The sequence below is a fragment of the Bufo bufo genome, chromosome 6 (genome assembly GCF_905171765.1).
Source record: "Bufo bufo chromosome 6, aBufBuf1.1, whole genome shotgun sequence".
NCBI classification, from domain to species: domain Eukaryota; kingdom Metazoa; phylum Chordata; class Amphibia; order Anura; family Bufonidae; genus Bufo; species Bufo bufo.
Genome location: NC_053394.1, coordinates 62,784,308 through 62,807,261, shown reverse-complemented (window position 1 = coordinate 62,807,261; position 22,954 = coordinate 62,784,308). Strand labels below are relative to the sequence as shown.

Below are 22,954 nucleotides of genomic sequence, written 5' to 3'. Positions count from 1 at the left end.
GAACCTGGACTCCATGCAGATGTTGTCCTTAATTTGAACCCAAGACACCACCGCTGCAAGGCACCAGTGCTAACCACTGAGCCACAGGGCTGCTGCGCAGAGTTTGGGTTGCTTGCCGGGACCTTTCAGAAGGCTTTCAGAAGGCTTGGAGCCTCCTAGACGTTTCAGGAGAGTATGTCATAAAGGGGTTGTCTCAACCCTGTCCATATTTTCACGTTTTTCTGTGTGGTTTTACAAAATTCGTTGTCCCGTCTCCTCCACATGCCCAGGGTCCTTATTTCCACCCCCCCCCCCCAGTACTGTCCCACCAGCCAGACCATAAGGGGAAGGTGATGATTATGCTAATCTGTAAAACACAGTGGCCCTGATTTATCATACCTTCACTCTAGAATTCTGGCTTTAAGTCACAAAAGTAGGGCTTTTGTGACTTTTGCACTTACGCAAAATTTTGCTACTTTTTTTATTTTTTTACTCCAGTTTTGTAATGTGTCTGGAAAAGTGGGTGTGGTTAGATATGTTAATGAGCTTCACTTTTCATGAGACTTAAAAATAAAATAAAAATAAAAAAATCTCAAATCAAAGGAGGATGGAGTAGGAAAACTGGAGAAGCTTCTCTAGACAAGTGTTAGGTCTAAGCACAAGACAAATATATCAAGTAACATGAGACATTTGATAATTGTGGCACAGATTCCAGCAAAACTGACTTCAAATTTTCCTCATGATAAATTCCTCCCAGCTTGTTTTTGTGTTGAGGTCATTACTAGGAGGCTTCAAATACCCCAAGATTTAGGATGAAGCAAGACTCTTAATTGTGTCCCAGATTAGAATATTCATTGTGGGATTTATTTGCCATTGATGCTGGATTAGGTTTTATTGTGCGACTAAAGGGCCCCCTTAATTGAATCCTTGATATGACTGATACCCTCTGTAACGGTAGCCTCACACTGAGTTTTTTTAGGATAGGGTTTTTATTTTTAAATTTAAATTTTTTTGTAGGTTTTTCAGCCGAAGCCTAAAGCGGATCCAGAAAAAAGTGTAAATCCTTCCTTCCTTTATTGCTTTATATATTTCCAATTCTTTTCAAATGCACTTCTGTCTTTGGCTGAAAAACTTACGGGAAAATCTGTCTCAAAACCTCCTCCCAAAAAAACTGTTAAACTTTTATCCAGGGGGAAGATGAAATTTGACCCCTATGTGAGCTGTAATGTCGGCCATCTTGGTCTTTACCCAGTTTGAAGTAAGTGTGGGATCATTAGCTGAATCTACTGGCGGTGTGACCGTCTCAGGCATTGTTCTTTTCAGCAACCACAAGAAGTTAGCAAATTTTATTTTTTCCTAATGAAAGTCACGAGATGCATATAATGACGCGTTAATCTATAGTATGGCGGTTCCACAGATGGCAGGTGGTGAAAGGGCGTCCAGAGGCAGGAAACGGGCTCTGCATTTTACAGCGAGATAACGTTGTAGCTCTGTCTAAGGCTATAATGATGCATTGTACTTTTATCCCATCTAGGGACCTTTTTCCTGTCATTGTGAATTTTTTTCCATAATCTTAAGAGGAAATATTTTGGAAATGACAAATTGTGCCCTCACTCGTCAACTGGTAGATGTTCCAGGTCTTTAATGAGCTTACACTTATTATACTTACATGAGTGGACATGAAAGAAGAAAACGTAAAAATGTTTTTTGAAGCGACACTTAAAACTCATTAATTATAGAAAACACTTTAAATATGTTTTTCTTTTCTGATTTCAGCAGAACTATGCCATTGAACATCTAATGCTAAATATTGCCGTTATGTAGCATCCAGCACAGAGAAAACCCCTATATAGATAGGTAACCCATTGCTGGGGAATGTTTCATCTGCAGGGTAATCATCATGATGATAGCAGGTGTAGAATTGGGATACCAGCATGCCAGCTGTATTGTTCTCTTGAGCCCAAAGAAGAGCATTGCATTGATTAGTGTAATGTGTGATGCTCGAATTGAGTCACGAAAGGGAGGCCCACTGAGAGGGTCAAGTGAGACTGTCTGCCATCCTAAAATTCCAGAGGAAGTTGATGGAGTTGTCACATCTCACACATTGGGGTCATATCACTTGGATATGCCACCAAGGACGGATATGTCTAGAATAGGACCTCCAAAGTGAACAGGGGCACACCACGCAAGTGCAGCCGCCCTCAATTCACTTCTATGGGAGTGCTGAAAATAGCTGAGTGCTGACTCTATTTCCAGAACTCCCATAGGGGTGAATTTAGATTGTTGCTCTCTCCATTTACTTTTATGGGAGTTCCAGAAATAGCTGGGAATGCTCGTTTTGGCTCTTTTTTAGAACTCCCATAGTAAATGGAGAGCACACCACACATGGGGCCCTATGAGATTTGTGTATGCCACTGTTTTCAACTTAGACATTTTTCAACGAATTCCCTTTTAAATGCTTATCGTCTGACTTTTCCTGTTACGACACACTGGCCACATTGGTATTAAGTGGTGACAGTTCTTCATAACGTGGGAAAAATCTGCTTAGTTACTCCCCTTTCTCAACAAATGTCAATTGTGGACACTTGCCCAGACCCCCAAGGACTTGCCTACCAGGAACTAGAGAGTGGAGCATGTTAATCTACTGTTCTGGACCACCAGGTACTTTACCATTTAACTCATTAAGGTATTGTATAGCAGTAGTTGTCAGGCATTGAATGGCAATATTATGTAGAAAATATATGGCAGTGTTATATGGGCTCTATATGATACCGTAGTATTATTTTTGATACCTAAAGGGGTTGTTAAGATAAAAAAAAAAAAAAAGTCTGGCTGCTTTCCTTCAAAAACACTGCCACTCAAATGTGTGCAGGTGCTAGGAACAGGATTTGGGGGTTACGATCTCTACTTGGGGAGAGAGCACCTTAATCGGTGTGAGGAGACTTATAGGCCATTCATGCTCCTCTGGAGTTCTGGGAAAAAAGAGATGTAAATGAGCTCTTAACAAGCTCTGCCTCTGATGCCACCAGATGTAAGGCAGCTATCCTATAAGTCAATGTTCCACCCTTCGTTAATTAGGCCTTGAGACACGACTTTGATATTAAATAAGCCAGCACCTCATCTGCAGACAGCTGTTTCAGGGTAATTGGCCCTCATCAGTGCAGAGAGTATTGGGTTTACTGGGTGAGAGGTGCTAACAGTGATCAGGGTGGGGTGTAATAGGTATGCTCCGTGCCATGATGACTACACTGATCAGTGGTCTTCAAACTGCGGCCCTCTAGCTGTTGTAAAACTACAAAAATAACCAATATGCCCTTACAGCCGCTAACTATAAGGGCAAGGTGGGAGTTGTAGTTTGCACTGTTGTAGATTCTGCTGGCAATTTGTCATGCGTTTGGTGACAGTTCTGCAGCTCTCAGAGCCCATGTATTTGGAGAAAATTAGCAGAAGCATCCCCGTGACTGTCACCCGGGCGTTACACGGTCTGGGTCTGCCCCGCTCTGATGATTTCTGCGATGATTGGACCGTGTCAGAGCTAGAAGAGGACTCCACCAGAGGAGTGAAGCAATGGTTGCTGACTCCATGGAAAACCACTCTGTATTAGTTTATAGCTCAGGATGAATATCTGGAGCCAAATCTCAGGAACTAAGGGTCAAATCCCCACCAAACACGGCAAAGCTCAGGTGGCCGACAGGAGTGCGGTAATTTGTCCTATTTATAGTTTGTTTTGTTTTTTTCCAGCTAGTAAAAGGTCCTCTTTAAATTCAGCTGCTAATCTGAATTTACCCAGCAGGTCTTTGAAGGTAAAACAAAACCTCATTTTACTGTGGTCAGAACCTGTTCTTCAAGTTGGATGCAGATAATGCGTCACTATTTACTCGCTACCAACCATGCCGCTCGGGGTGTGTTCAGACAACAAGTAACGTCACCGTATACTGTTACTTCCCTGAATGACCTTCACCGAGTGGTTTTATATTGTAAATAGCTGTCACATAGCCTGGACAATTCCTAATCTGTCTTGAATGTATGTGTAATCTGTTAATCTCGGACTGATTCACTCGTATAAGCAATGGACAACAATTACTAATGTCAGTGCAGCGAGACACTGTCGTAAACTGTGCCAAAATGTAGAGAAAATTGGCACAATTGGGAGCATTTTTGGTGCAGTTTGGCACATCTAGCTCTCGAGAAATCATCTGCACCGAGCTCAACAAGGGGTTTGGTTTCCACAACATTTAGCGGCACAATATTGACTATTCTGTCACCTAATAGTTGGCATAAAGTTTGACAAAAGGAGCGAGTACTTGTATTACACTGCACTTCTGAGACGACGTTCAGTATACTGAACAGGAAGTAGCGCTCAAAGGGAGCACCGCCTCCTCTTCAAACAGCTGATCAGCGGGTTCCTGGTTTGGGACCCCCGCCCATCAAATACTGATGACCTATCCTGACTATAGGTGATCTGTATAAACCCCCTGCAGAACCCCTTTTAGTGTGGGAAACCGTGGTAGGAGTCTACTTGCATCCAATGGAGCTAAACAGAGCGTAGGATGGCGGTTTTTCAAATGAATAACCATGGAGGAAACTGTGGCGGTTTCTGCGGTGGAGTAGGTGGCGGATTTGGACATTATTGTATTCCGTTGTATGAACATGACCTGTGTTTAAGCTGTCTATAGGATTAGTAAATGTTCCACATTGTGGAGGTGTTTTAAATGAAAAGTTGTGAAACAAGCCTCAATTCTGGGCAATGATTGAACTGATAAAATCTCTCCTTTTTCTTTAACTCTTCAATGTAGCCATATAAGGGCCTTTATTTTTTTTTTGCCATTCACCATGCAGTATAAAAGACAAAACTTTATCCTGCAGGTTGTTTAAAAAAAAATTGTTTTGTACTTTTTCATAACTTTTTTTTACAAAATATTTTCTTTCTTTTGCCAGAACCCATAACATTTTTCTAAAGCCCCATTCACACTACCATATGGCTGCCGTGCCCGCGTTGCGGACCATGAACCGTGGGTCCACAAAAAAGGGCACCTGCAGTGTGAACTCCACATAGCGGTGCGGACCCATTGACTTGAATGGGTCTGCGATATGCAAGATACAGAAAGGTCTTATCTTCTGCTGAGTAGAGGCACAGACCCGGCAGCTCTTCTGTGTCCTATCTTTTGCCATGTCTTGTGGATCCATTCAAGTCAATCTGCGGTCAGCAACACTGGCACGGCGGTCATACGGTTGTGTGAATGGGGCCCTATGATTAGCCATAATTTTTATATTTCAGTCACAGTGCTGGCTTACTTTTTGTGGATTGAGAGGTAGTTTTGGTGCACGTACAGCATTTTGATAACCCTTTTTTTTTTATTTTATTTTTTTATCTTCACATAGAAAAAAACTTACAAAGGTCTTACAGTTCGTAACCACATTGGTCGCAGATTTGCGCCTGCCAACTATCACTCTCAAGTGAGACTCAAGTAGTCCACCCATTCTTTACCACTGCATTCTTTCTTTTGGATTTACAGGCCATGTGCCAACCTGGGTCTCCGTTCCCTCCAGAGGAATCTAGAAAATGGCAATCAAATAGATTGCAAATAATGAGATGGTAAATAGATTGGGATCGTTTGAATAACATAAAGTAATTTGGGAACCACATGAGATTTTAACAGGCTGTTTCCTCCCCATCCAAGAGATGATGGGGTAATCGTATTCTCGCAACAAGTGCTTCAGATCTGCAAGGAGTGGCACATAGTTTAATTTATATAATTTCGAATGGAGTTTATATGCTTCACCGATTTCTCAGACATCAAAAAGGGGGGATGATAATTTCTGTTGGTGAAGGACAGATATATTCAAAATCTCAGATTTGCCATAATTTACTTTAAAGTCAAAGTTGACCAAAACATTCTAAGTAAACAACCAATTTAGGAAGGCTCAGAGCTGGGTTGGAGACCAAAAATAACAGGTCATCAGCAAATGCTATATTACCTGTAAGCCCTCACGCCCAATACCAAGAGGCAGCCCACTGATTTCAGGGTCTTGTCTGCAGAAGAGTTTCACTGACTAGTATAAAGAGGGGGTGGTAGGGGGAGCCCTTTCCTCGTACCATTGGAGCTCTCAAATGAAGGGAATGGGTGCCATTTGCCAGACGTGATAAATAAAGTTAAAACACTGTAGTGTCAACCGCATAAAAGACAAATTAACCCAGTCAAAGGCTTTTTCTGACTGTCTTAATATCAAGATTCAAAATGGTCGATGGCTACAGCATAAAAGGGGATCTTTACCATCTTTTGGGATTAGTTATATGTGCTTCGAGGGCCTGTTCCCAGATAACAGGGAATTACACAGGGAAGTTAGGTGACGGATCAAAATATCCTGGAACTATTTATGGTACTACAGAGGAAGACCATCTGTCCAGGGCTTTTACCTGGTGGTAAACTATACAAAAATAGTTCTGATCTCTGTGGGTGATGCAGGGGAGAGAAGGGAATGACATCGTCCCTCAGAGTAAGGAGATTAAGAGACATGCGAAAAGTCCTACATTCGAGGCAGGAGAAGAAGCACGTACTGTATGTTGTATGATGAATTATAATAGGATTGAAAAGCTCTAACAATATCTACAGTAGATTTAACCAGAGTATTGGAGTTTGTCTGGATCACATCTATATGGGACTTTATCACTCGCTTAATCAGTGCTGACGAAAACTTTCCTCACTTATTGTCATGGGTGTAGACCTTTTGTTCAAAATAGATATGCTGTTTAGCCAATCTAGCATTTTAGACGCATTTTACGTTTTATCTCGGAGCAGCAGAAGTTCTTCTTGAGTCATCTGTGCTTTAGTGTATGTGTAAATGCAGTACGCAGCCCTGCAGGGTATTGCGATGGTGAGGTCACTGTTACTAGGCAATCGAGGGTTGCTCTTGATTACTCACAGTTTATAGGAAGACCCTGGGCAGGCGTACAGCAGTGATGGCACAGTAGTCCTCTGGGGCACTCTCTGTAGATAGGGACCAGGCTGGTGGTAGGTGAGGTGCCCTGGGTGTTGCAGGTTTAATGTGCCGGTGGCAAGATCCCTTTAAGTTTGTGACGCCAGTGCCGGTAACGGTGGCACACTGATTTGATAATTGGAATAATTGAGGAACACAGTTTGTAGTGAACCAAAACTTTCTTTACTGGAACGGTTAACTATTTACAGTTCTTTTAGGTTCAGTTCCATATGACAGAAGCAGTCTTAAGCAGGCTTATACAATGATGGCAGGCAACAATGTTCTTGCAAGATACTCAGAGGGTTAAACACACTCACAGATCAGGCTGCACCTTTTCCTCGGAAATCCTGTGCACTATTCCTCAGAACTCCTGTCTGTCTTAATTCCAAGGCCCGTATGCCCTATTGGTGGCTTTATCCTTGGTAAAGAAACTTCCTCAGGTATATATCTCCTTGCATTAGATAGATCTTTCAGCTCTGGGGTTTAGCTGGAAACACTTCTGCTTTGCTCTGCACTGTACTTTGTAGGAACTGCAGGTTTCTCAGGAGGTAACTCTTCCCCTGGGAACAACTAGAAGCCTGGGCTGTCTAGCTGCATGTCAGACGCTCACTTCAGCTACTGCCTAGCTAAAGTCTACACTCTCTTCTGACTCTACACACCCTCTCTGGTCTAAACCTGTCTATACTAGGGGCCCCCTAGCTCCCTCTAGTGTCTAGGAGGAAATATTACACCCCTAATAGGCCTGGTAACCAGGAAATAACATTAAATAACATGAATAAAATGACATTATACGTTAAAATGACATATAAAATGCAATGAGACTGTTCCACAGGAGGTGGAGAACAACGTGGCCCAATTGACCCTTGTGTAGTGCCCACATTTACCTAGTGGGACACTACATAAATGCGCTCCATCGCTGCAATTTGAGCAAGTAGAGAGTCTACCGTACCACTTTCCGAAGAGACTTTTTATGGAGAGCACCCCAGGCAATAAGAATCCCACGAATAGAAGATTTGTGAGTTTCCCAAACCACAGGCATCGGGGAGTCAGGCTGCAAATTAGTCCTAAAGAAATCAAGTAGATGTTGCATCAGGTGCATACAGTAAGAGCTCTTATCTAGGAGAGATACATTGGGGCACCAGTGCCATTATTTGGGAGTCAATTGTGCAAGTGTAAAGTAGTAAAAATAGGCGCATGGTCAGATAGTTATGTTGCTAATCCCTGCCGATCTAGAGGAGCGAAAAATCTAATGAACGCCTCTGAAAAGAGTGGAAGAAAGAGAAATCCCTGGAGGAAGAGTTGTAGTACCTCAGTTAAGCAGTAAATGCTATATTATGATTACGCAACGTAGTACATGCAGTGCTAGACCTCTTGGAGGAAGTATCCTAGAAAGGATTCAGAGGAACATTCATGTCTCCACCTAGAATGATAGGACCTTCAGCAAAAATTGTAAGTGTATCTAAGGTCTCCAGCAAGGAGTGCTGTGTTTTCTTTGTCAAGAATATTTGCGTATCTCCTTGCAACTTAGTGGATTTAGGGGTGCCCATCTGTCCAGGGTCCCTTTCCCCTACATTTCCATGGCCAACATGCTGCTGAAAAGTCCTCATGCACAACTGTGTGCCAGCCTTGCCTGTGCTGTGGACTGGGGCACGGACAGAAAACCCACAGAAGCACTCCATAGTGCTTCCGCGGTCTTCTGATCTGTGCCTCCATTCCGCACCAAACCGTATCATTCGGATCGAGGACCCATTCAAGTAATTGGATCCGCATCTGTTTGCGGGCCACAATACGGGCATGCCCGGGCAACGTGTGCATGAGGTCAAAGGTGGGATCTGTGTGCAGGAGAGTAGGAGCAGCAAGCAAGCAACTATCTCCAACAGCAGCCAGGCTCTGTCCCTCTGAGACCAGGACAGATTGACTGCAAGCAGAGATGTTGAACAATCTCTGCCAGTAGAATAAGTGTTCAAACTGTCCATACACATTCATTAGCTCAAATGATTGTTCGGCCAACAGCTATCTCTCCTGTCATCCTCCCGGCTTTCCCATACATATACACGTTCATCTCGGCCAAACATGTCTTTGTATGCTATGGGGGGAGCAGAGAAAGCGGCTGCCAGACAGTCCTGGTGGCGACTTATCTCCTGTGAGAACAAAAGGATATAGCATTTTGCCCAATCCTTTTGCCCATCATCTGTTGAGGGAGAGTCGGGTGATCCCTATACACATTAAGATGTTGGCCGATCCTGCCGTTGAAACATCCGAAGTCAATTGGCATAAAACTTTGTTTAAATACTGTACGGAGCGAGCGCTCAGTACAGTATTAAAATGTATTGGCTCAGATGAGCCGAAGTTATTACTTCACGAAGTCTCGCGAGACTTCAAGTAATAACTTCAAAAAATCATTTCTACTGTTAAAAACCTTTACACGAACTCTGGTTCGGTTCCAAGTTACTCCCCACAAGGGGACCTCCACCGATCAGCTTTTTGAGAAGGCACCGGAGCTTACAAAGTGCAGCGCCATACACTGTATAGCGGCTGTGCTTGGTATCGCAGCTCATCTCTATTCACTTTCATGGGGCTGAGTTGCGCCTAGTCCATGTGATTGATGAATGTGTCCTCACTTTGCCTAGAGAAAGTTCCAAGAAGGCCGATGCGCTACAGCGAGGACTGTGCCTTCTCAAGCAGCTGATTGGCGAGTGTTCCGAGTCTCGGCTGTTGGCCCCCACCAATCAGATACTGATGACCTATCCAAAGAATTGGTCATCAGTATTCAAATCTCGGAAAACCCCTTTAAGGACATGTTCATATCTGCGCTGGAGCCTCTGTTAGGGCGCCTTTACACGCGGCAGATTTTGTGGCCGAAAATTCCACGACTGAAATTTGGTTCCATTGATTTGAAGGGGGCAGCAAGCACTTGGATTTCTGCAAGCTCCAGTAAGCGAATGCTGCATGCAGAACTTTCTCTCCATTAAAAAAAAAAAAAATCTCCTGACCGGATCCCATTATAATCAGTGCAGTCTGTTAGCTTCTATTCTCGTCAGTTATATGCCGGATACGGCACTTTCTTTTTTTTTCCGTTCTGCTGCTATTGTAGTGTCCCACTAGGTAAATGTGGGCACTACACAAGGGCTAATATGACCATTGTAATTTATATGATGTTTTATGTGCATTTTCCTGTTTATCTGTGTATCAGGCCTGTAAGGGTGTAGTTCCTCCTCCTAGACAGTAGAGGGAGCTAGGGAACCCCTAATATATAGTTAGGCCCAGACAGGAAAAGAGTAGTGTAGTCCAGGAGGCTAGTGAGTGCAGTCTAGCCTGCCTGAGGTTCTTGAGCCAGAGTTAGCTCAGAAGTCTGCTACCAGGGGAAGAGTTACCTCCTGAGAAACCTGCAGTTCCTACAAAGTACAGTACAGAGCAGAGCAGAAGTTTTCCAGCCAGACAAGAGATCTTAAGGGCAGAAGAGTCTATTCAATGCAAGGAGATATATACCTGAGGAAGTTTCTTTACCAAGGATAAAGCCACCAATAGGGCATACGGGCCTTGGGATTAAGACAGACAGGAGTTCTGAGGAATAGGCGCAGCCTGATCTGTGAGTGTATTTAACCCTCTGAGTATCTTGCAAGAACATTGTTGCCTGCCATTATTGTGAAAGCCTGCTTGTGATTGACTGCTACTGTGTCATATGGAACTGAACCTAAAAACTGTAAATAAGTTAACCGTTCCAGTAAAAGTTTTTGTGTTCACTACAAACTGTTCCTCAATTATTCCTATTACAAACAGGAGTTCTGAGGAATAGTGCACAGGATTTCTGAGGAAAAGGTGCAGCCTGATCTGTGAGTGTGTTTAACCCTCTGAGTATCTTGCAAGAACATTGTTGCCTGCCATCATTGTATAAGCCTGCTTAAGACTGCTTCTGTCATATGGAACTGAACCTAAAAGAACTGTAAATAGTTAACCGTTCCAGTAAAGAAAGTTTTGGTTCACTACAAACTGTGTTCCTCAATTATTCCTATTATCAATCGGTGTGCCACCGTTACCGGCACAGGCGTCACGAACTTAAAGGGACCTTGCCACCGGCACATTAAACCTGCAACACCCAGGGCACCTCGCCTACCACCAGCCTGGTCCCTATCTACAGAGAGTGCCCCAGAGGACTACTGTGCCATCACTGCTGTACGCCTGCCCAGGGTCTTCCTATAAACTGTGAGTAATCAAGAGCAACCCTCGATTGCCTAGTAACCGTGACCTCACCATCGCAATACCCTGCAGGGCTGCGTACTGCACTATAATGGAAATAATTGCGCTGATGTGAACGGGTCCTTATCTGTATAGGAAAGCTGCAGAAATGCTTTTACACCGCTGCCTTTTAGGTGCACCTTTCTAGATTAACTTGCCTCCTCTGCCTCCTTAGATAATGAAGATGAAGAAGATGTTGTTGATTCAGGATTTAACCCATACATGCCTGGGGTTCCTGGTCAGACCGAAAATCAAATTTCCAGACGTCTTACAAAAGGAAAGAAAACCAGGAGGATCCTGTCCAACAAAGCTCAAGATTTCCAAGTAATTTTGCAGGGAAATGTGCTGTGTATTAGACGAGGTGGGCTCGATCGGGCCAGTGGCATTACAGTGAGGTGTCAGATATAATACACCATTGCTGTGTAATTCTCCAAGAAAAGCAGCGCTTGTTACTTTTTTTTTATTTTTTTTTATTCTTTACATTTCTCCTTGACAGATCAGGATTCGAGTGATTGAAGGGCGGCAGTTGCCTGGTAACAACATAAAACCTGTGGTGAAGGTCAGCGTAGCCGGACAGACCCACAGAACAAGAATCAAAAGAGGAAACAACCCCTACTTTGATGAGGTCAGTGGTTGAATCAAATCACTTTTGCAAAATCTACCGTACGTGCTCTTTTTGCGCCCTCTGGTGGTACAGCAATATAGCTGCAGTTAGAGATCTGTCACATGCTGCTGATAATTAAATGCACATGCCCAGTGTCAAAGGTCACTGCATCAGATCTTTAGTTTCTGAAACGATTCAATCCTGTAATTAGGTTTTACATTTAGGACTTTTATGGGCATGTCTACAGATGTAGCAGGGAGAAGTTAAAGGGGTTGTCCAGCATTAGAAAAAACAGTGCTTTTCTGTTCCCAAAACAATGCCCAGCTAATGTGCCATGCTGCTATACCAGGCACAGCCCTATGGACAGAGTGGCACCGTTCCCAATCCAACAAAAACAGGATTTATTTTTTCCCCTAATCCTGCACAACCCCATTAAAGGGGTTGTCTCATCATGGACAATGGGGGCATATCGCTAGGATATGCCGCCATTGTCTTATAGGTGCGGGTCCTACTGCTGAATGGGAGCGTACCGCGCATGCGTGGCCCCCGCTCCCATCCACTTCTATGGGGCCGACGGAAATAGCCGAGCCAGCACTCGGCTATTTTCGCTAGCCCCATAGAAAATGAATGGAGGGCGGCTGCGCATGCGCAGTGCGCCCTCATTCACTTGCGGGCTCTGTTCTCGATATAGGTGGGGGTCCTAGAGATATGCCCCCATTGTCCATGATGAGACAACCCCTTTAACTATTGTTTTGTGTAATCATAAAGAGGGCCTGTCACCTCGTCAGATGTGTTTGTTGTTTTTTTAGCATTCTTTATGATTGTGTTCTGTTCTATTATTCCTGCTAGAAGTTCATGAATGAATTGCCATCAGTCTGCAATAAAGGTCCAGCTAGGTGTTACCAGTTAGGGGGGTGTCCCTGCAGAGTCAGTCTGCCACTGGCAGCACTGATTCGATAGTGTCAGACTGTGCAGGGACACACACTATGGGCTCATTCACACACGTTTTTGGCGTTCCGTATACAGGCTGTTTTTTGGAGTTCCGTATAGGGACTGTTCATTTCAATGGTTCCGCAAAAAAATACTGAATGTACTCCGTATGCATTCCGTTTCCGTATTTCCGTTCCGTTCACAGATAGAACATGTCCTATTACTGCCCGCAAATCCTGTTTCATGGCTCAATTTAAGTCAATGGGTCCGCCAAAAAAAAAAAACGGAACACATACGGAATATACTTCCGTATCCGTTCCGTTTTTGCGGAACAATCAATTAAAAATGTTATGCCCAGCCCAATGTTTTCTATGTAATTTCTGTATATGCCATACGGAATGGAACAGGAAACACTACTAAAACAAGAAAACTGAAAAAACGGATCCGTTAAAAACTGCCCGCAAAGCACTGAAAAAGCCATATGGTCGTGTGAACAAGCCGTAACTAGTAACACCCAGCTGGACCTTTATTGTAGACTGCTGCCAATTCATTCATAAACTTCTAGTAGGAACAATAAACGAATGGCACAAAACAGAATAGTTATTGCAAGTAGGTACAAAAGCAGACATGTCAGGAGCGGGGGGGGACAGGTTCGCTTTAAAGGGGTTTCCCCATGAATGGCATTTATGGTATATAAGGTTAGGCCATGGGTGCCTAATGGGATCCAGCCACTTGACAATGGGAGAATCCGTTCCTAACAGAAGTGGCCACACAATTTCCAATATTCTCACTTGGCTGTTCTGACATTAAGGGGGAGTCCACATGTAGTGAATTTTCTTTCTACAGCGGATATGCTGGAAATAAATCTGTGGATTTCTCTGCTCTCATGCTATGGATATCGCCCTCTGCATTGCAGAAGGTGAAACCTGCAGCGTGTCCTCAAAAGGACGAGCGTCCTGCAGATCTGAAAAAATCGGCAGCCTGCTCTAAATTCCACGCTGCATAGGAAATCTGCCACATCTGAACGTAGTCTAATGGAAACTGAGTTAGGGCTCATTCACAAGGCCGTAGTTTCAGTCCGCATCCGATCCGTGTTTTTTGCTGATTAGATGCAGACCTATTCATCTCAATGGGGCCGCAAAAGATGCGGACGGCACACTGCGTGTTGTACGCATCCGAAATCCGTTCTGCAGCCCTGAAGAAAAAAAAGAGAATGTCCTGGTCTTGGGGCATTGTCCATCTGTATTATGAAACGCCGACCAATCAGTTTGGCTGGATGTGAGCACACAGTATGTCTCTGAAAACCCCAGAATTCATCCGGCTGCTTCTGTCCTGTGTCACATCATCAATAAACACTAGGGCCCCGGGGCCACTGGCAGCCATGCAGGCCCAAGCCATCACACTGCCTCCGCCGTGTTCTACAGATGATGTGATATGCTTTGGATCATGAGCTGTACCGTGCCTTCACCATACTTTTTTCTTTCCGTCATCCTGGTAGAGGTTGATCTTGGTTTCATCTGTCCAAAGAACGTTCTTCCAGAAGTGTGCTGGTTTTTAAGATGTTTTTAGCAACGTCCAATCTAGGCTTCTTATTCTTGAGGCTTATGAGTGGCTTGCACCGTGGAGTGAACCCTCTGTATTTACTTTCATGCAGTCTTCTCTTTAGGGTCCATTCACACATCCGCAAAACACTGACACCGGCAATGTGCGTTCCGCATTTTGCGGACCGCACATCGCCGACACTATAATAGAAAATGCCTAATCTTGTCCGCAATTGCGGACAAGAATAGGACATGTTCTATTTTTTTTGGGACCGGAATTGCGGACCTGGAAGTGCGGATCCACATTTCCGGATCTGGACATCACATAGTGTGGCACCATAGAAATGATTGGGTCCGCAATTCCGTTCCGCAAAATGCGGAACGGAATTGCGGACGTGTGAATGGAGCCTTATGGTAGATTTGGATATTGATAGGCCTATATCCTGGAGAGCGTTCACTTAGTTGGCTGTTGTGAAGGGGTTTCTCTTCACCACGGTAATTATTCTGCGATCATCCACCACTGTTGTCTTCTGTGGGCGTCCAGGTCTTTTTGCATTGTTGAGGTCACCGTTGCTTTCTTTCTCAGGATTCACCAAACTGTAGATTTTGCCACTCCTAATAGTGTAGCAATTTCTCTGATGTTTTTTTAAATGTTTTCGCAGATGAAGGATGGCTTGTTTCACCTGCATGGAGAGCTCCTTTGACCGCATGTTTACTTCTCGCCAAAATCTTCAAAATGCAAGCACCAGACCTGAAATTAACTCCAGGCCTTTTATGTGCTTAATTGAGAATTAAATAATGAAGGCATTGCCCACAACTGCCAATGAAACAGCCTTTGAGGCAGTTGTCCAATTACTTTTGATCACTTTAAAAACAGGGTTCTACATGTAAAGGAGCTGAAACTTCTCAAATGAAAGCTAAAAGTCTGGACTTTGTCCATTATATTAATATAACTTGAATATGATTTAGTAACAGGTAATAAAAACTAAATTTGTCAGTGTCCAAATTAATATGGACCTAACTGTATATGCACAGCGCCCCCATCCACAGTATACGGTATATGCGCAGCTCCTCCACCCACAGTATACAGTATATGCACAGCTCCTCCACCATACGGTATATGCACAGCTCCTCTACCCACGGTATACGGTATATGCACAGCTCCTCTACCCACGGTATACGGTATATGCACAGCTCCTCTACCCACAGTATACGGTATATGCACAGCTCCTCTACCAACAGTATACGGTATATGCACAGCTCCTCTACCAACAGTATACGGTATATGCACAGCCCCTCCACCCACAGTATACAGTATATGCACAGCTCCTCCACCATACGATATATGGACAGCTCCTCTACCCACGGTATACGGTATATGCACAGCTCCTCTACCCACGGTATACGGTATATGCACAGCTCCTCTACCCACAGTATACGGTATATGCACAGCTCCTCTACCCACAGTATACGGTATATGCACAGCTCCTCCACCCACAGTATACGGTATATGCACAGCTCCTCCACCCACAGTATACGGTATATGCACAGCTCCTCCACCCACAGTATACGTATATATGCACAGCTCCTCCACCCACAGTATACGTATATATGCCCAGCTCCTCCACCCACAGTATACGGTATATGCACAGCTCCTCCACCCACAGTATACGGTATATGCACAGCTCCTCCACCCACAGTATACGTATATATGCCCAGCTCCTCCACCCACAGTATATGGTATATGCCCAGCTCCTCTAAGCAGCTTATAGTGTAACACACTGATTGGGCCCATAAATGGACATGGATGAAAGTGGACTTGAATGTAGCTTCCCTGCATTGCTTGCACTTCTCTGTGCTCCTTCAGATTGGCACTGGTTGCTGCTGAGCTGGAAGAGGCAATTTACACAAGCCCTTTTACTGGTACCAGCACTGGTGAGGACAGAACACGGCAGCTCTGTAATCTGCTTGTCCTGTCTGGGATGCGGTTCTCGGCTGCTAGGTGTCAAGGTCTCTCAGGTGACTGTCAGGAAATCAAGAAGGTTGGCTGAGCGTGAAGGAATCTAACAGCCTCCTTGATTTCTCTTGATTCAGTGTTGATAGGATTAATTACCACTTCCCTTTTCTCAGCTGTTGCTCAGTGGTCATCGCTTCTACTCTTTAGGCTAGCTCTACACGACAACATGTGTTGCGCGACAGATGGGGCACAACTACACTGCAACATTTGTCGCGCAACATTTTATTGCACCAATGTCGAATGGATTTTTTGCGACTGTCGCGTTGCAGTCGCAGCATGTCACATGTCCCAGTGGGACACCATAGACTATCCTTTATAAAAATTGTCACGCAACAAATGTTGTCGTGTAGACCTAGCCTTATAGTCTCACCCCACCCTTCATTTGGGTTTGGCTGAGCTGGTGTGAGATCCTCTCTGGTGTTCCTGTTCTTCCATCTCTACAGAAGTTAAGTGTCCCATTTGTTTGTATTTCTTATATTCCCTGTTGTATCTGGGCCTGAGACAGAGACTTCCATTCGTCCATTTGGGGAGGAATGGCTTGTCTCTGGTCCTATACTTATTCCAGGGCCTTATAGGGAAATCAGGGCCTAGGTATCCTGCTTATGAATATTCCTACCTTCAAGGTCTATTCATATTGATAGGTAGTCAGGGCCCGGATTAGGGTTGTATAGGAGGTAACCTGTTTCTTCCCTAGTTTCCAGGCCCAGTTAGGCCTCTTTCACACAGGCGTCATGTTTTAGGGCCGGATAAGATGCGGGTGCGTCGCGGGAAAATGCGTGATTTTTCCTCGCGAGTGCAAAACATTGTAATGCGTTTTGCACGCGCATGAGAAAAATCGGCATGTTTGGTACCCAAACCCGAACTTCTTCACAGAAGTTCAGGTTTGGGTTAGGTGTTATGTACAGTCATGTGAAAAAATTAGGACACCCTTTGAAAGCATGTGGTTTTTTGTAACATTTTTAATAAATGGTTATTTCATCTCCGTTTCAACAATACAGAGAGATTAAAGTAATCCAACTAAACAAAGAAAACTGAAGAAAAGTCTTTTCAAGATCTTCTGTAAATGTCATTCTACAAAAATGCCTATTCTAACTGAGGAAAAAGATAGGACACCCTCACATGTATTCCCTCTTAAATTGGCTCAGATCTCACACAGGTATATCACACCAGGTGCACATAATTAGTAGATCGTTACTCTGCATGTTGAATGAGGCTTGCCCTATTTAAACCTCAGACATTTAGTTTGGTGTGCTCCTGACTGTTGAAGTGAGAGTGAGCACCATGGTGAGAGCAAAAGAGCTGTCAGAGGACTTCAGAAAAAAGATTGTAGCAGCCTATGAGTCTGGGAAGGGATTTAAAAAGATCTCAAAAGATTTTGAAATCAGCCATTCCACTGTCCGGAAGATAGTCTACAAGTGGAGGGCTTTCAAAACAACTGCCAACATGCCCAGGACTGGTCGCCCCAGCAAGTTCACCCCAAGAGCAGACCGCAAGATGCTAAAAGAGGTATCCAAAAACCCTAAAGTGTCATCTCGAGAACTACAGCAGGCTCTGGCTACTGTTGATGTAGAAGTACATGCCTCTACAATCAGAAAGAGACTGTACAAGTTTAACTTGCATGGGAGGTGTGCAAGGAGGAAACCTTTGCTTTCCAAGAGAAACATCGAGGCCAGACTGACATTTGCCAGCGATAAAGTTGACAAAGACCAGGACTTCTGGAATAATGTTCTTTGGACAGATGAGTCCAAAATTGAATTATTTGGACACAACAGCAGAGGACATGTTTGGCGTAAACCAAACACAGCATTCCAAGAAAAGAACCTCATACCAACTGTGAAGCATAGAGGTGGAAGTGTCATGGTTTGGGGCTGCTTTGCTGCAGCAGGACCTGGTCAGCTCACCATCATAGAATCCACGATGAATTCTACTGTGTATCAGAAGGTGCTTGAAGAACATGTGAGACCATCAGTTAGAAAATTAAAGCTGAAGCGGAACTGGACCATGCAACATGACAATGACCCAAAACATACTAGTAAATCAACCAAAGATTGGCTGAAAAAGAAGAAATGGAGAGTCCTGGAATGGCCAAGTCAAAGTCCAGATTTGAATCCCATTGAGATGCTGTGGGGTGACTTGAAAAGGGCTGTACGTGCAAGAAACCCCTCAAACATCTCACAGCTGAAAAAGTTCTGCATTGAGGAGTGGGGTAAAATTTCCTCAGACCGATGTCGAAGACTGGTAGATGGCTACAAGAACCGTCTCACTGCAGTTATTTCAGCCAAAGGAGGTAACACTCGCTATTAGGGGCAAGGGTGTCCTATCTTTTTCCTCAGTTAGAATAGGCATTTTTGTAGAATGACATTTACAGAAGATCTTGAAAAGACTTTTCTTCAGTTTTCTTTGTTTAGTCGGATTACTTTAATCTCTCTGTATTGTTGAAACGGAGATGAAATAACCATTTATTAAAAATGTTACAAAAAACCACATGCTTTCAAAGGGTGTCCTAATTTTTTCACATGACTGTAGATTGTATTATTTTCCCTTAAAACATGGAGCGAAGGATGGGAGTGGTAGTGGCTCTGAATATAGGATGGTAAATGGTTTCCTTCAGGCTTTTTCTCCCTTGGCCTGGTGCAGTGAGACGAGGGTGCACCTCTTCTTGCCTTGGCGCACTCCTTGTAGTTGGGGCTCCTGTCTAATGGTAGTTTGGGGTGCCCTTGATGTTGGTGTTTATATGGGTGCCAGGCAAGGGGTGTAGTAGTGCAATGGCCAGCGTATGGTGCGGTAAGAGTCAGGAAACCAGGCCAGAGGTAGAAGAATAAACATTTTTTTTATTTTTTTTACTTGTGTGAAAAAATAAGAGTTGTAATTTATTAATAGGAGTTGTAACATGAATCTGTACACAGTGCAAATCCTTTCCCCAGATGGTGAGGTATGAATGCTGGCAGAGTGTCAAAAAATGGCACTCTTGTAATCTGGCAATTGTGGCAGTAGTAGCCACTGCGGGATACAGGTTTTAGAGGCACGTCTGACCACGGCTTGATTAAGTGGGACGGGTGTTTTAACTGTAATACCTCACAAGCAGCAAAGTCTGTAATAGCTGAAATCACAGGTTACCTTACTGACTCTTATGTTTGGCCAGATTTTAAATTCTATCTATCTTTCTTTCTCTCTCTCGTGCTATTTCTGTAGCAGAAGCAGTAACTCACAGATATCATTAGTCTCTGGATCCTGAGGGCTTAAAAAAAAGGAGCACATGGACTTTAAATTCACTAGGTACTCTCCACTAGTCTCCAGCTCTAGACAGGAATTCAGACCAGCCCACTCCTGCCAAAAGAGGAGGAATAGGTTGATTAACCCTGTCCCTGCCAACCATAACATGCTGGATTAACATTACATAACATACCATCACAGTACAATAAGAACAAACCACTTGCAGATACCCCCTGGGGTACGGCACATGCAGCTTAGGAAGTTAGTACTATAGGACTTGGCACGTATTGCAAATGACGCATCTACTGTGGTAGAGGTGTACAAATGATTTTCCAGCCCTATGTCAGGTGTAATGTATTTATTTTTTTATTGAACAGCTTTTTTTCTACAATGTGAACATGACCCCGTCAGAGCTGTTTGATGAATCTGTAATACTGCGGGTAAGTGACATCTTTTCTTATGATTTAGTATGAGATGATAGTGTAGTATGAGATTTTCAATTTCACGATTGAATATATAATCCTGTTTTTTCTCTATTACATAGTTGTTCAATTCCGGCTCAATAAGAGCTGACAGCATGATCGGAGAATTTAAGGTAAATTATATATTGTGTCTAATACATTAAAGCATTATTTCTGTTCTCCCAAATTTTGATGCCATTTTTTTTAATTTTTCGCCCTGTCGCCTCACTTTAAATAATATATATAGTCAATTTCTCAGTGGACAGGAGTAGTCTAGTCCCGCCAGCGTGTCACCATATTGAAAAGACATTGAGGTCCCATCCACACGGGGCAGATAAGATGTATAGGCAGAGCAAGGTGAATGAGATTTTACAAAATCTAATCTTCTTGCTGCGGAAAAAATCTGCTATGACCAATGTGGAAATTGACATGTGGTATGGATTTTAAAGATAAAGGATAGGTCATCAGTATCAGATCTGCGGGGGGGTGACCTTTAGTGCCACAGCCTCTTTCTAGGGCAGTAACATCACTGTACATCGGTCATCTGGCCTAGTCGCAGCTCAGCCCCATTTAACCCCTTAGGGACTCGGCTCGATTTCACCTTACGGACTTGGCCATTTTTTTGCAAATCTGACCAGTGTCCCTTTAAGTGCTGATAACTTTAAAACGCTTTGACTTATCCAGGCCATTCTGAGAATGTTTTTTCGTCACATATTGTACATCATGACACTGGTAAAATGAAGTTAAAAAAAATCATTTTATTTATAAAAAAAATACTAAATTTAGCAATTTTTTTTTTAAAAATTGCAAATTTCCAAGTTTCAATTTCTCTACTTCTATAATACATAGTAATACCTCCAAACATAGTTATTACTTTACATTCCCCATATGTCTACTTCATGTTTGAATCATTTTGGGAATGATTTTATTTTTTGGGGCTGTTAAAGGCAGAAATTTTCAAAAACCCAATTTTTAGGGACCAGTTCAGGTCTGAAGTCACTTTGCAAGGCTTACATAATAGAAACCACCCCATTCTATAAACTACCCCCCTCAAGGTATTCAAAACTGATTTTACAAACGTCGTTAACCCTTTAGGTGTTAATGGAAAATAGAGATACAATTTCAAAATTTCACTTTTTTGGCAGATTTTCCATTTTAATAATTTTTTTCCAGTTACAAAGCAAGGGTTAACAGCCAAACCAAACTCAATATTTATGGCCCTGATTCTGTAGTTTACAGAAACACCCCATATGTGGTCGTAAACTGCTGTACGGGCACACGGCAGGGCGCAGAAGGAAAGGAATGCCATACGGTTTTTGGAAGGCAGATTTTGCGGGACTGTTTTTTTTGACACCATGTCCCATTTGAAGCCCCCTGATGCACCCCTAGAGTAGAAACTCCAAAAAATTGGCCCCATTTTAAAAACTACAGGATAGGGTGGCAGTATTGTTGGTACTAGTTTAGGGTACATATGATTTTTGGTTGCTCTATATTACACTTTTTGTGAGGCAAGATAACAAGAAATAGCTGTTTTGGCACCGTTTTTATTTTTTATTTCCAACATTCATCTGACAGGTTAGATCATGCGATATTTTTACAGACCAGGTTGTCACGGACGCGGCGATACCTAATATGTATACTTTTTTTTTTTCTATTTTTTTACCAATTTTTATTTTTTTATTTGGGGAAAATGACGTTTTTGTTTATTTTTACTTGAAACTTTTTTAATTTTTTGGGGGGTAAACTTTATTAAACTTTTTTTTTTCACTTTTTTTTTTTTTTTGTCCCACTTTGGGACTTGAACTTTTGGGGGTCTAATCCTTTACAATGCATTCCAATACTTCTGTATTGGAATGCATTGGCTGTATGAGTAATACTGTGTGTATTACTCATACAGCTTTCGGCCTGTGAGATCAAGGGGGCTGGATCTCACAGGCTCTTCACCGGAAGGCAGCGCGATGCCTTCCTTAGGCATCGCGCTGCCTTCCATGCCATTGGGTCCCCCCTACAGCCACATGGGGACTCGATGGCACGCCAGATCGCCGCCGCAAACCGCAGGTCTGTCACATGACCCCCCCGGCGTTGTGACAGGATGCCCGCTGAATGATTTCAGCGGGCATCCTGTCACAATTAACCCCCGACGGGCCGCTATCTTTTTTTTAAACTTAGGACGTCTCGAGTCCTTAAGGACCCGGGAAACAGGACGTACCGGTACGTCCTACGTCCCTAAGGGGTTAAGTCAATGAGACTGAGCTGCAATACCAAGCACTGCCACTATATGATGCACGGCGCTGTCCTAGGAAAGCTGCTGGGAGCCTGCATCACTCACCAGAGCTACACGAAGTGCAGCGGCTCCATAAAACAGCTGATCGGAGGATGTCGGGACTTGAACCCCCGCTGATGTGATAGTGATAACTTAGCCTGAGGATAGGTCATCATCATTTCCTGGATAACCCCTTTAAATCCGCAGCATGTCAGTGTAGACTGCGGATTTCAACTGCGAATCTCACCCTTAGGCCTCTTGCACACGACCGTTTTTCGGGTCCGCATCAGAGCTGCAGTATTTGCGGCTCGGGTGCAGACCCTTTCACTTCAATGGGGCCGCAAAAGATGCGGACAGCACTCCGTGTGCTGTCTGCATCCGTTGCACCGTTCCGTGGCCCTGCAAAAAAAATATAGCATCTCCTATTCTTGTCCGTTTTGCGGACAAGAATAGTCATTTCTACTATGGGCCTTCCGTTCCACAAATTGCCGAAAGGCACACGGACGGCTTCCGTTTTTTGTGGATCCGTGGTTTGCAGACCGCAAAAAACTGCACGGTTGTGTGCATGAAGCCTAAGCAACATATATCTGCAGCATGACGGGTGATGAATTACATGTAGATTTCTGTAGAAATAAAAGCAGTTCCCAACTAACACAGTGGTAGTCTTGCTTCAGAAAATGTAGAGAAAGTTAATACAAGGCACTTACTAATGTATTGTTTTCCATATTGTTT

The 22,954-nt window shown here is 43.6% G+C and overlaps 1 protein-coding gene across 8 annotated transcripts in view; it reads left to right on the top strand.

Annotated features, from left to right (window-relative positions):
- Nucleotides 1-22,954, top strand: part of MYOF (myoferlin) — a 210,525-nt gene that overhangs the window by 84,855 nt on the left and 102,716 nt on the right. For all 8 annotated transcript variants that reach the window (XM_040437962.1, XM_040437961.1, XM_040437959.1 and 5 more), the window contains exons 6-9: nt 11,369-11,517; nt 11,690-11,818; nt 19,876-19,938; nt 20,043-20,093. In XM_040437962.1, coding sequence (XP_040293896.1) covers nt 11,369-11,517; nt 11,690-11,818; nt 19,876-19,938; nt 20,043-20,093 — 392 coding nt within the window. The remainder of the gene's footprint in view (nt 1-11,368; nt 11,518-11,689; nt 11,819-19,875; nt 19,939-20,042; nt 20,094-22,954) is intronic.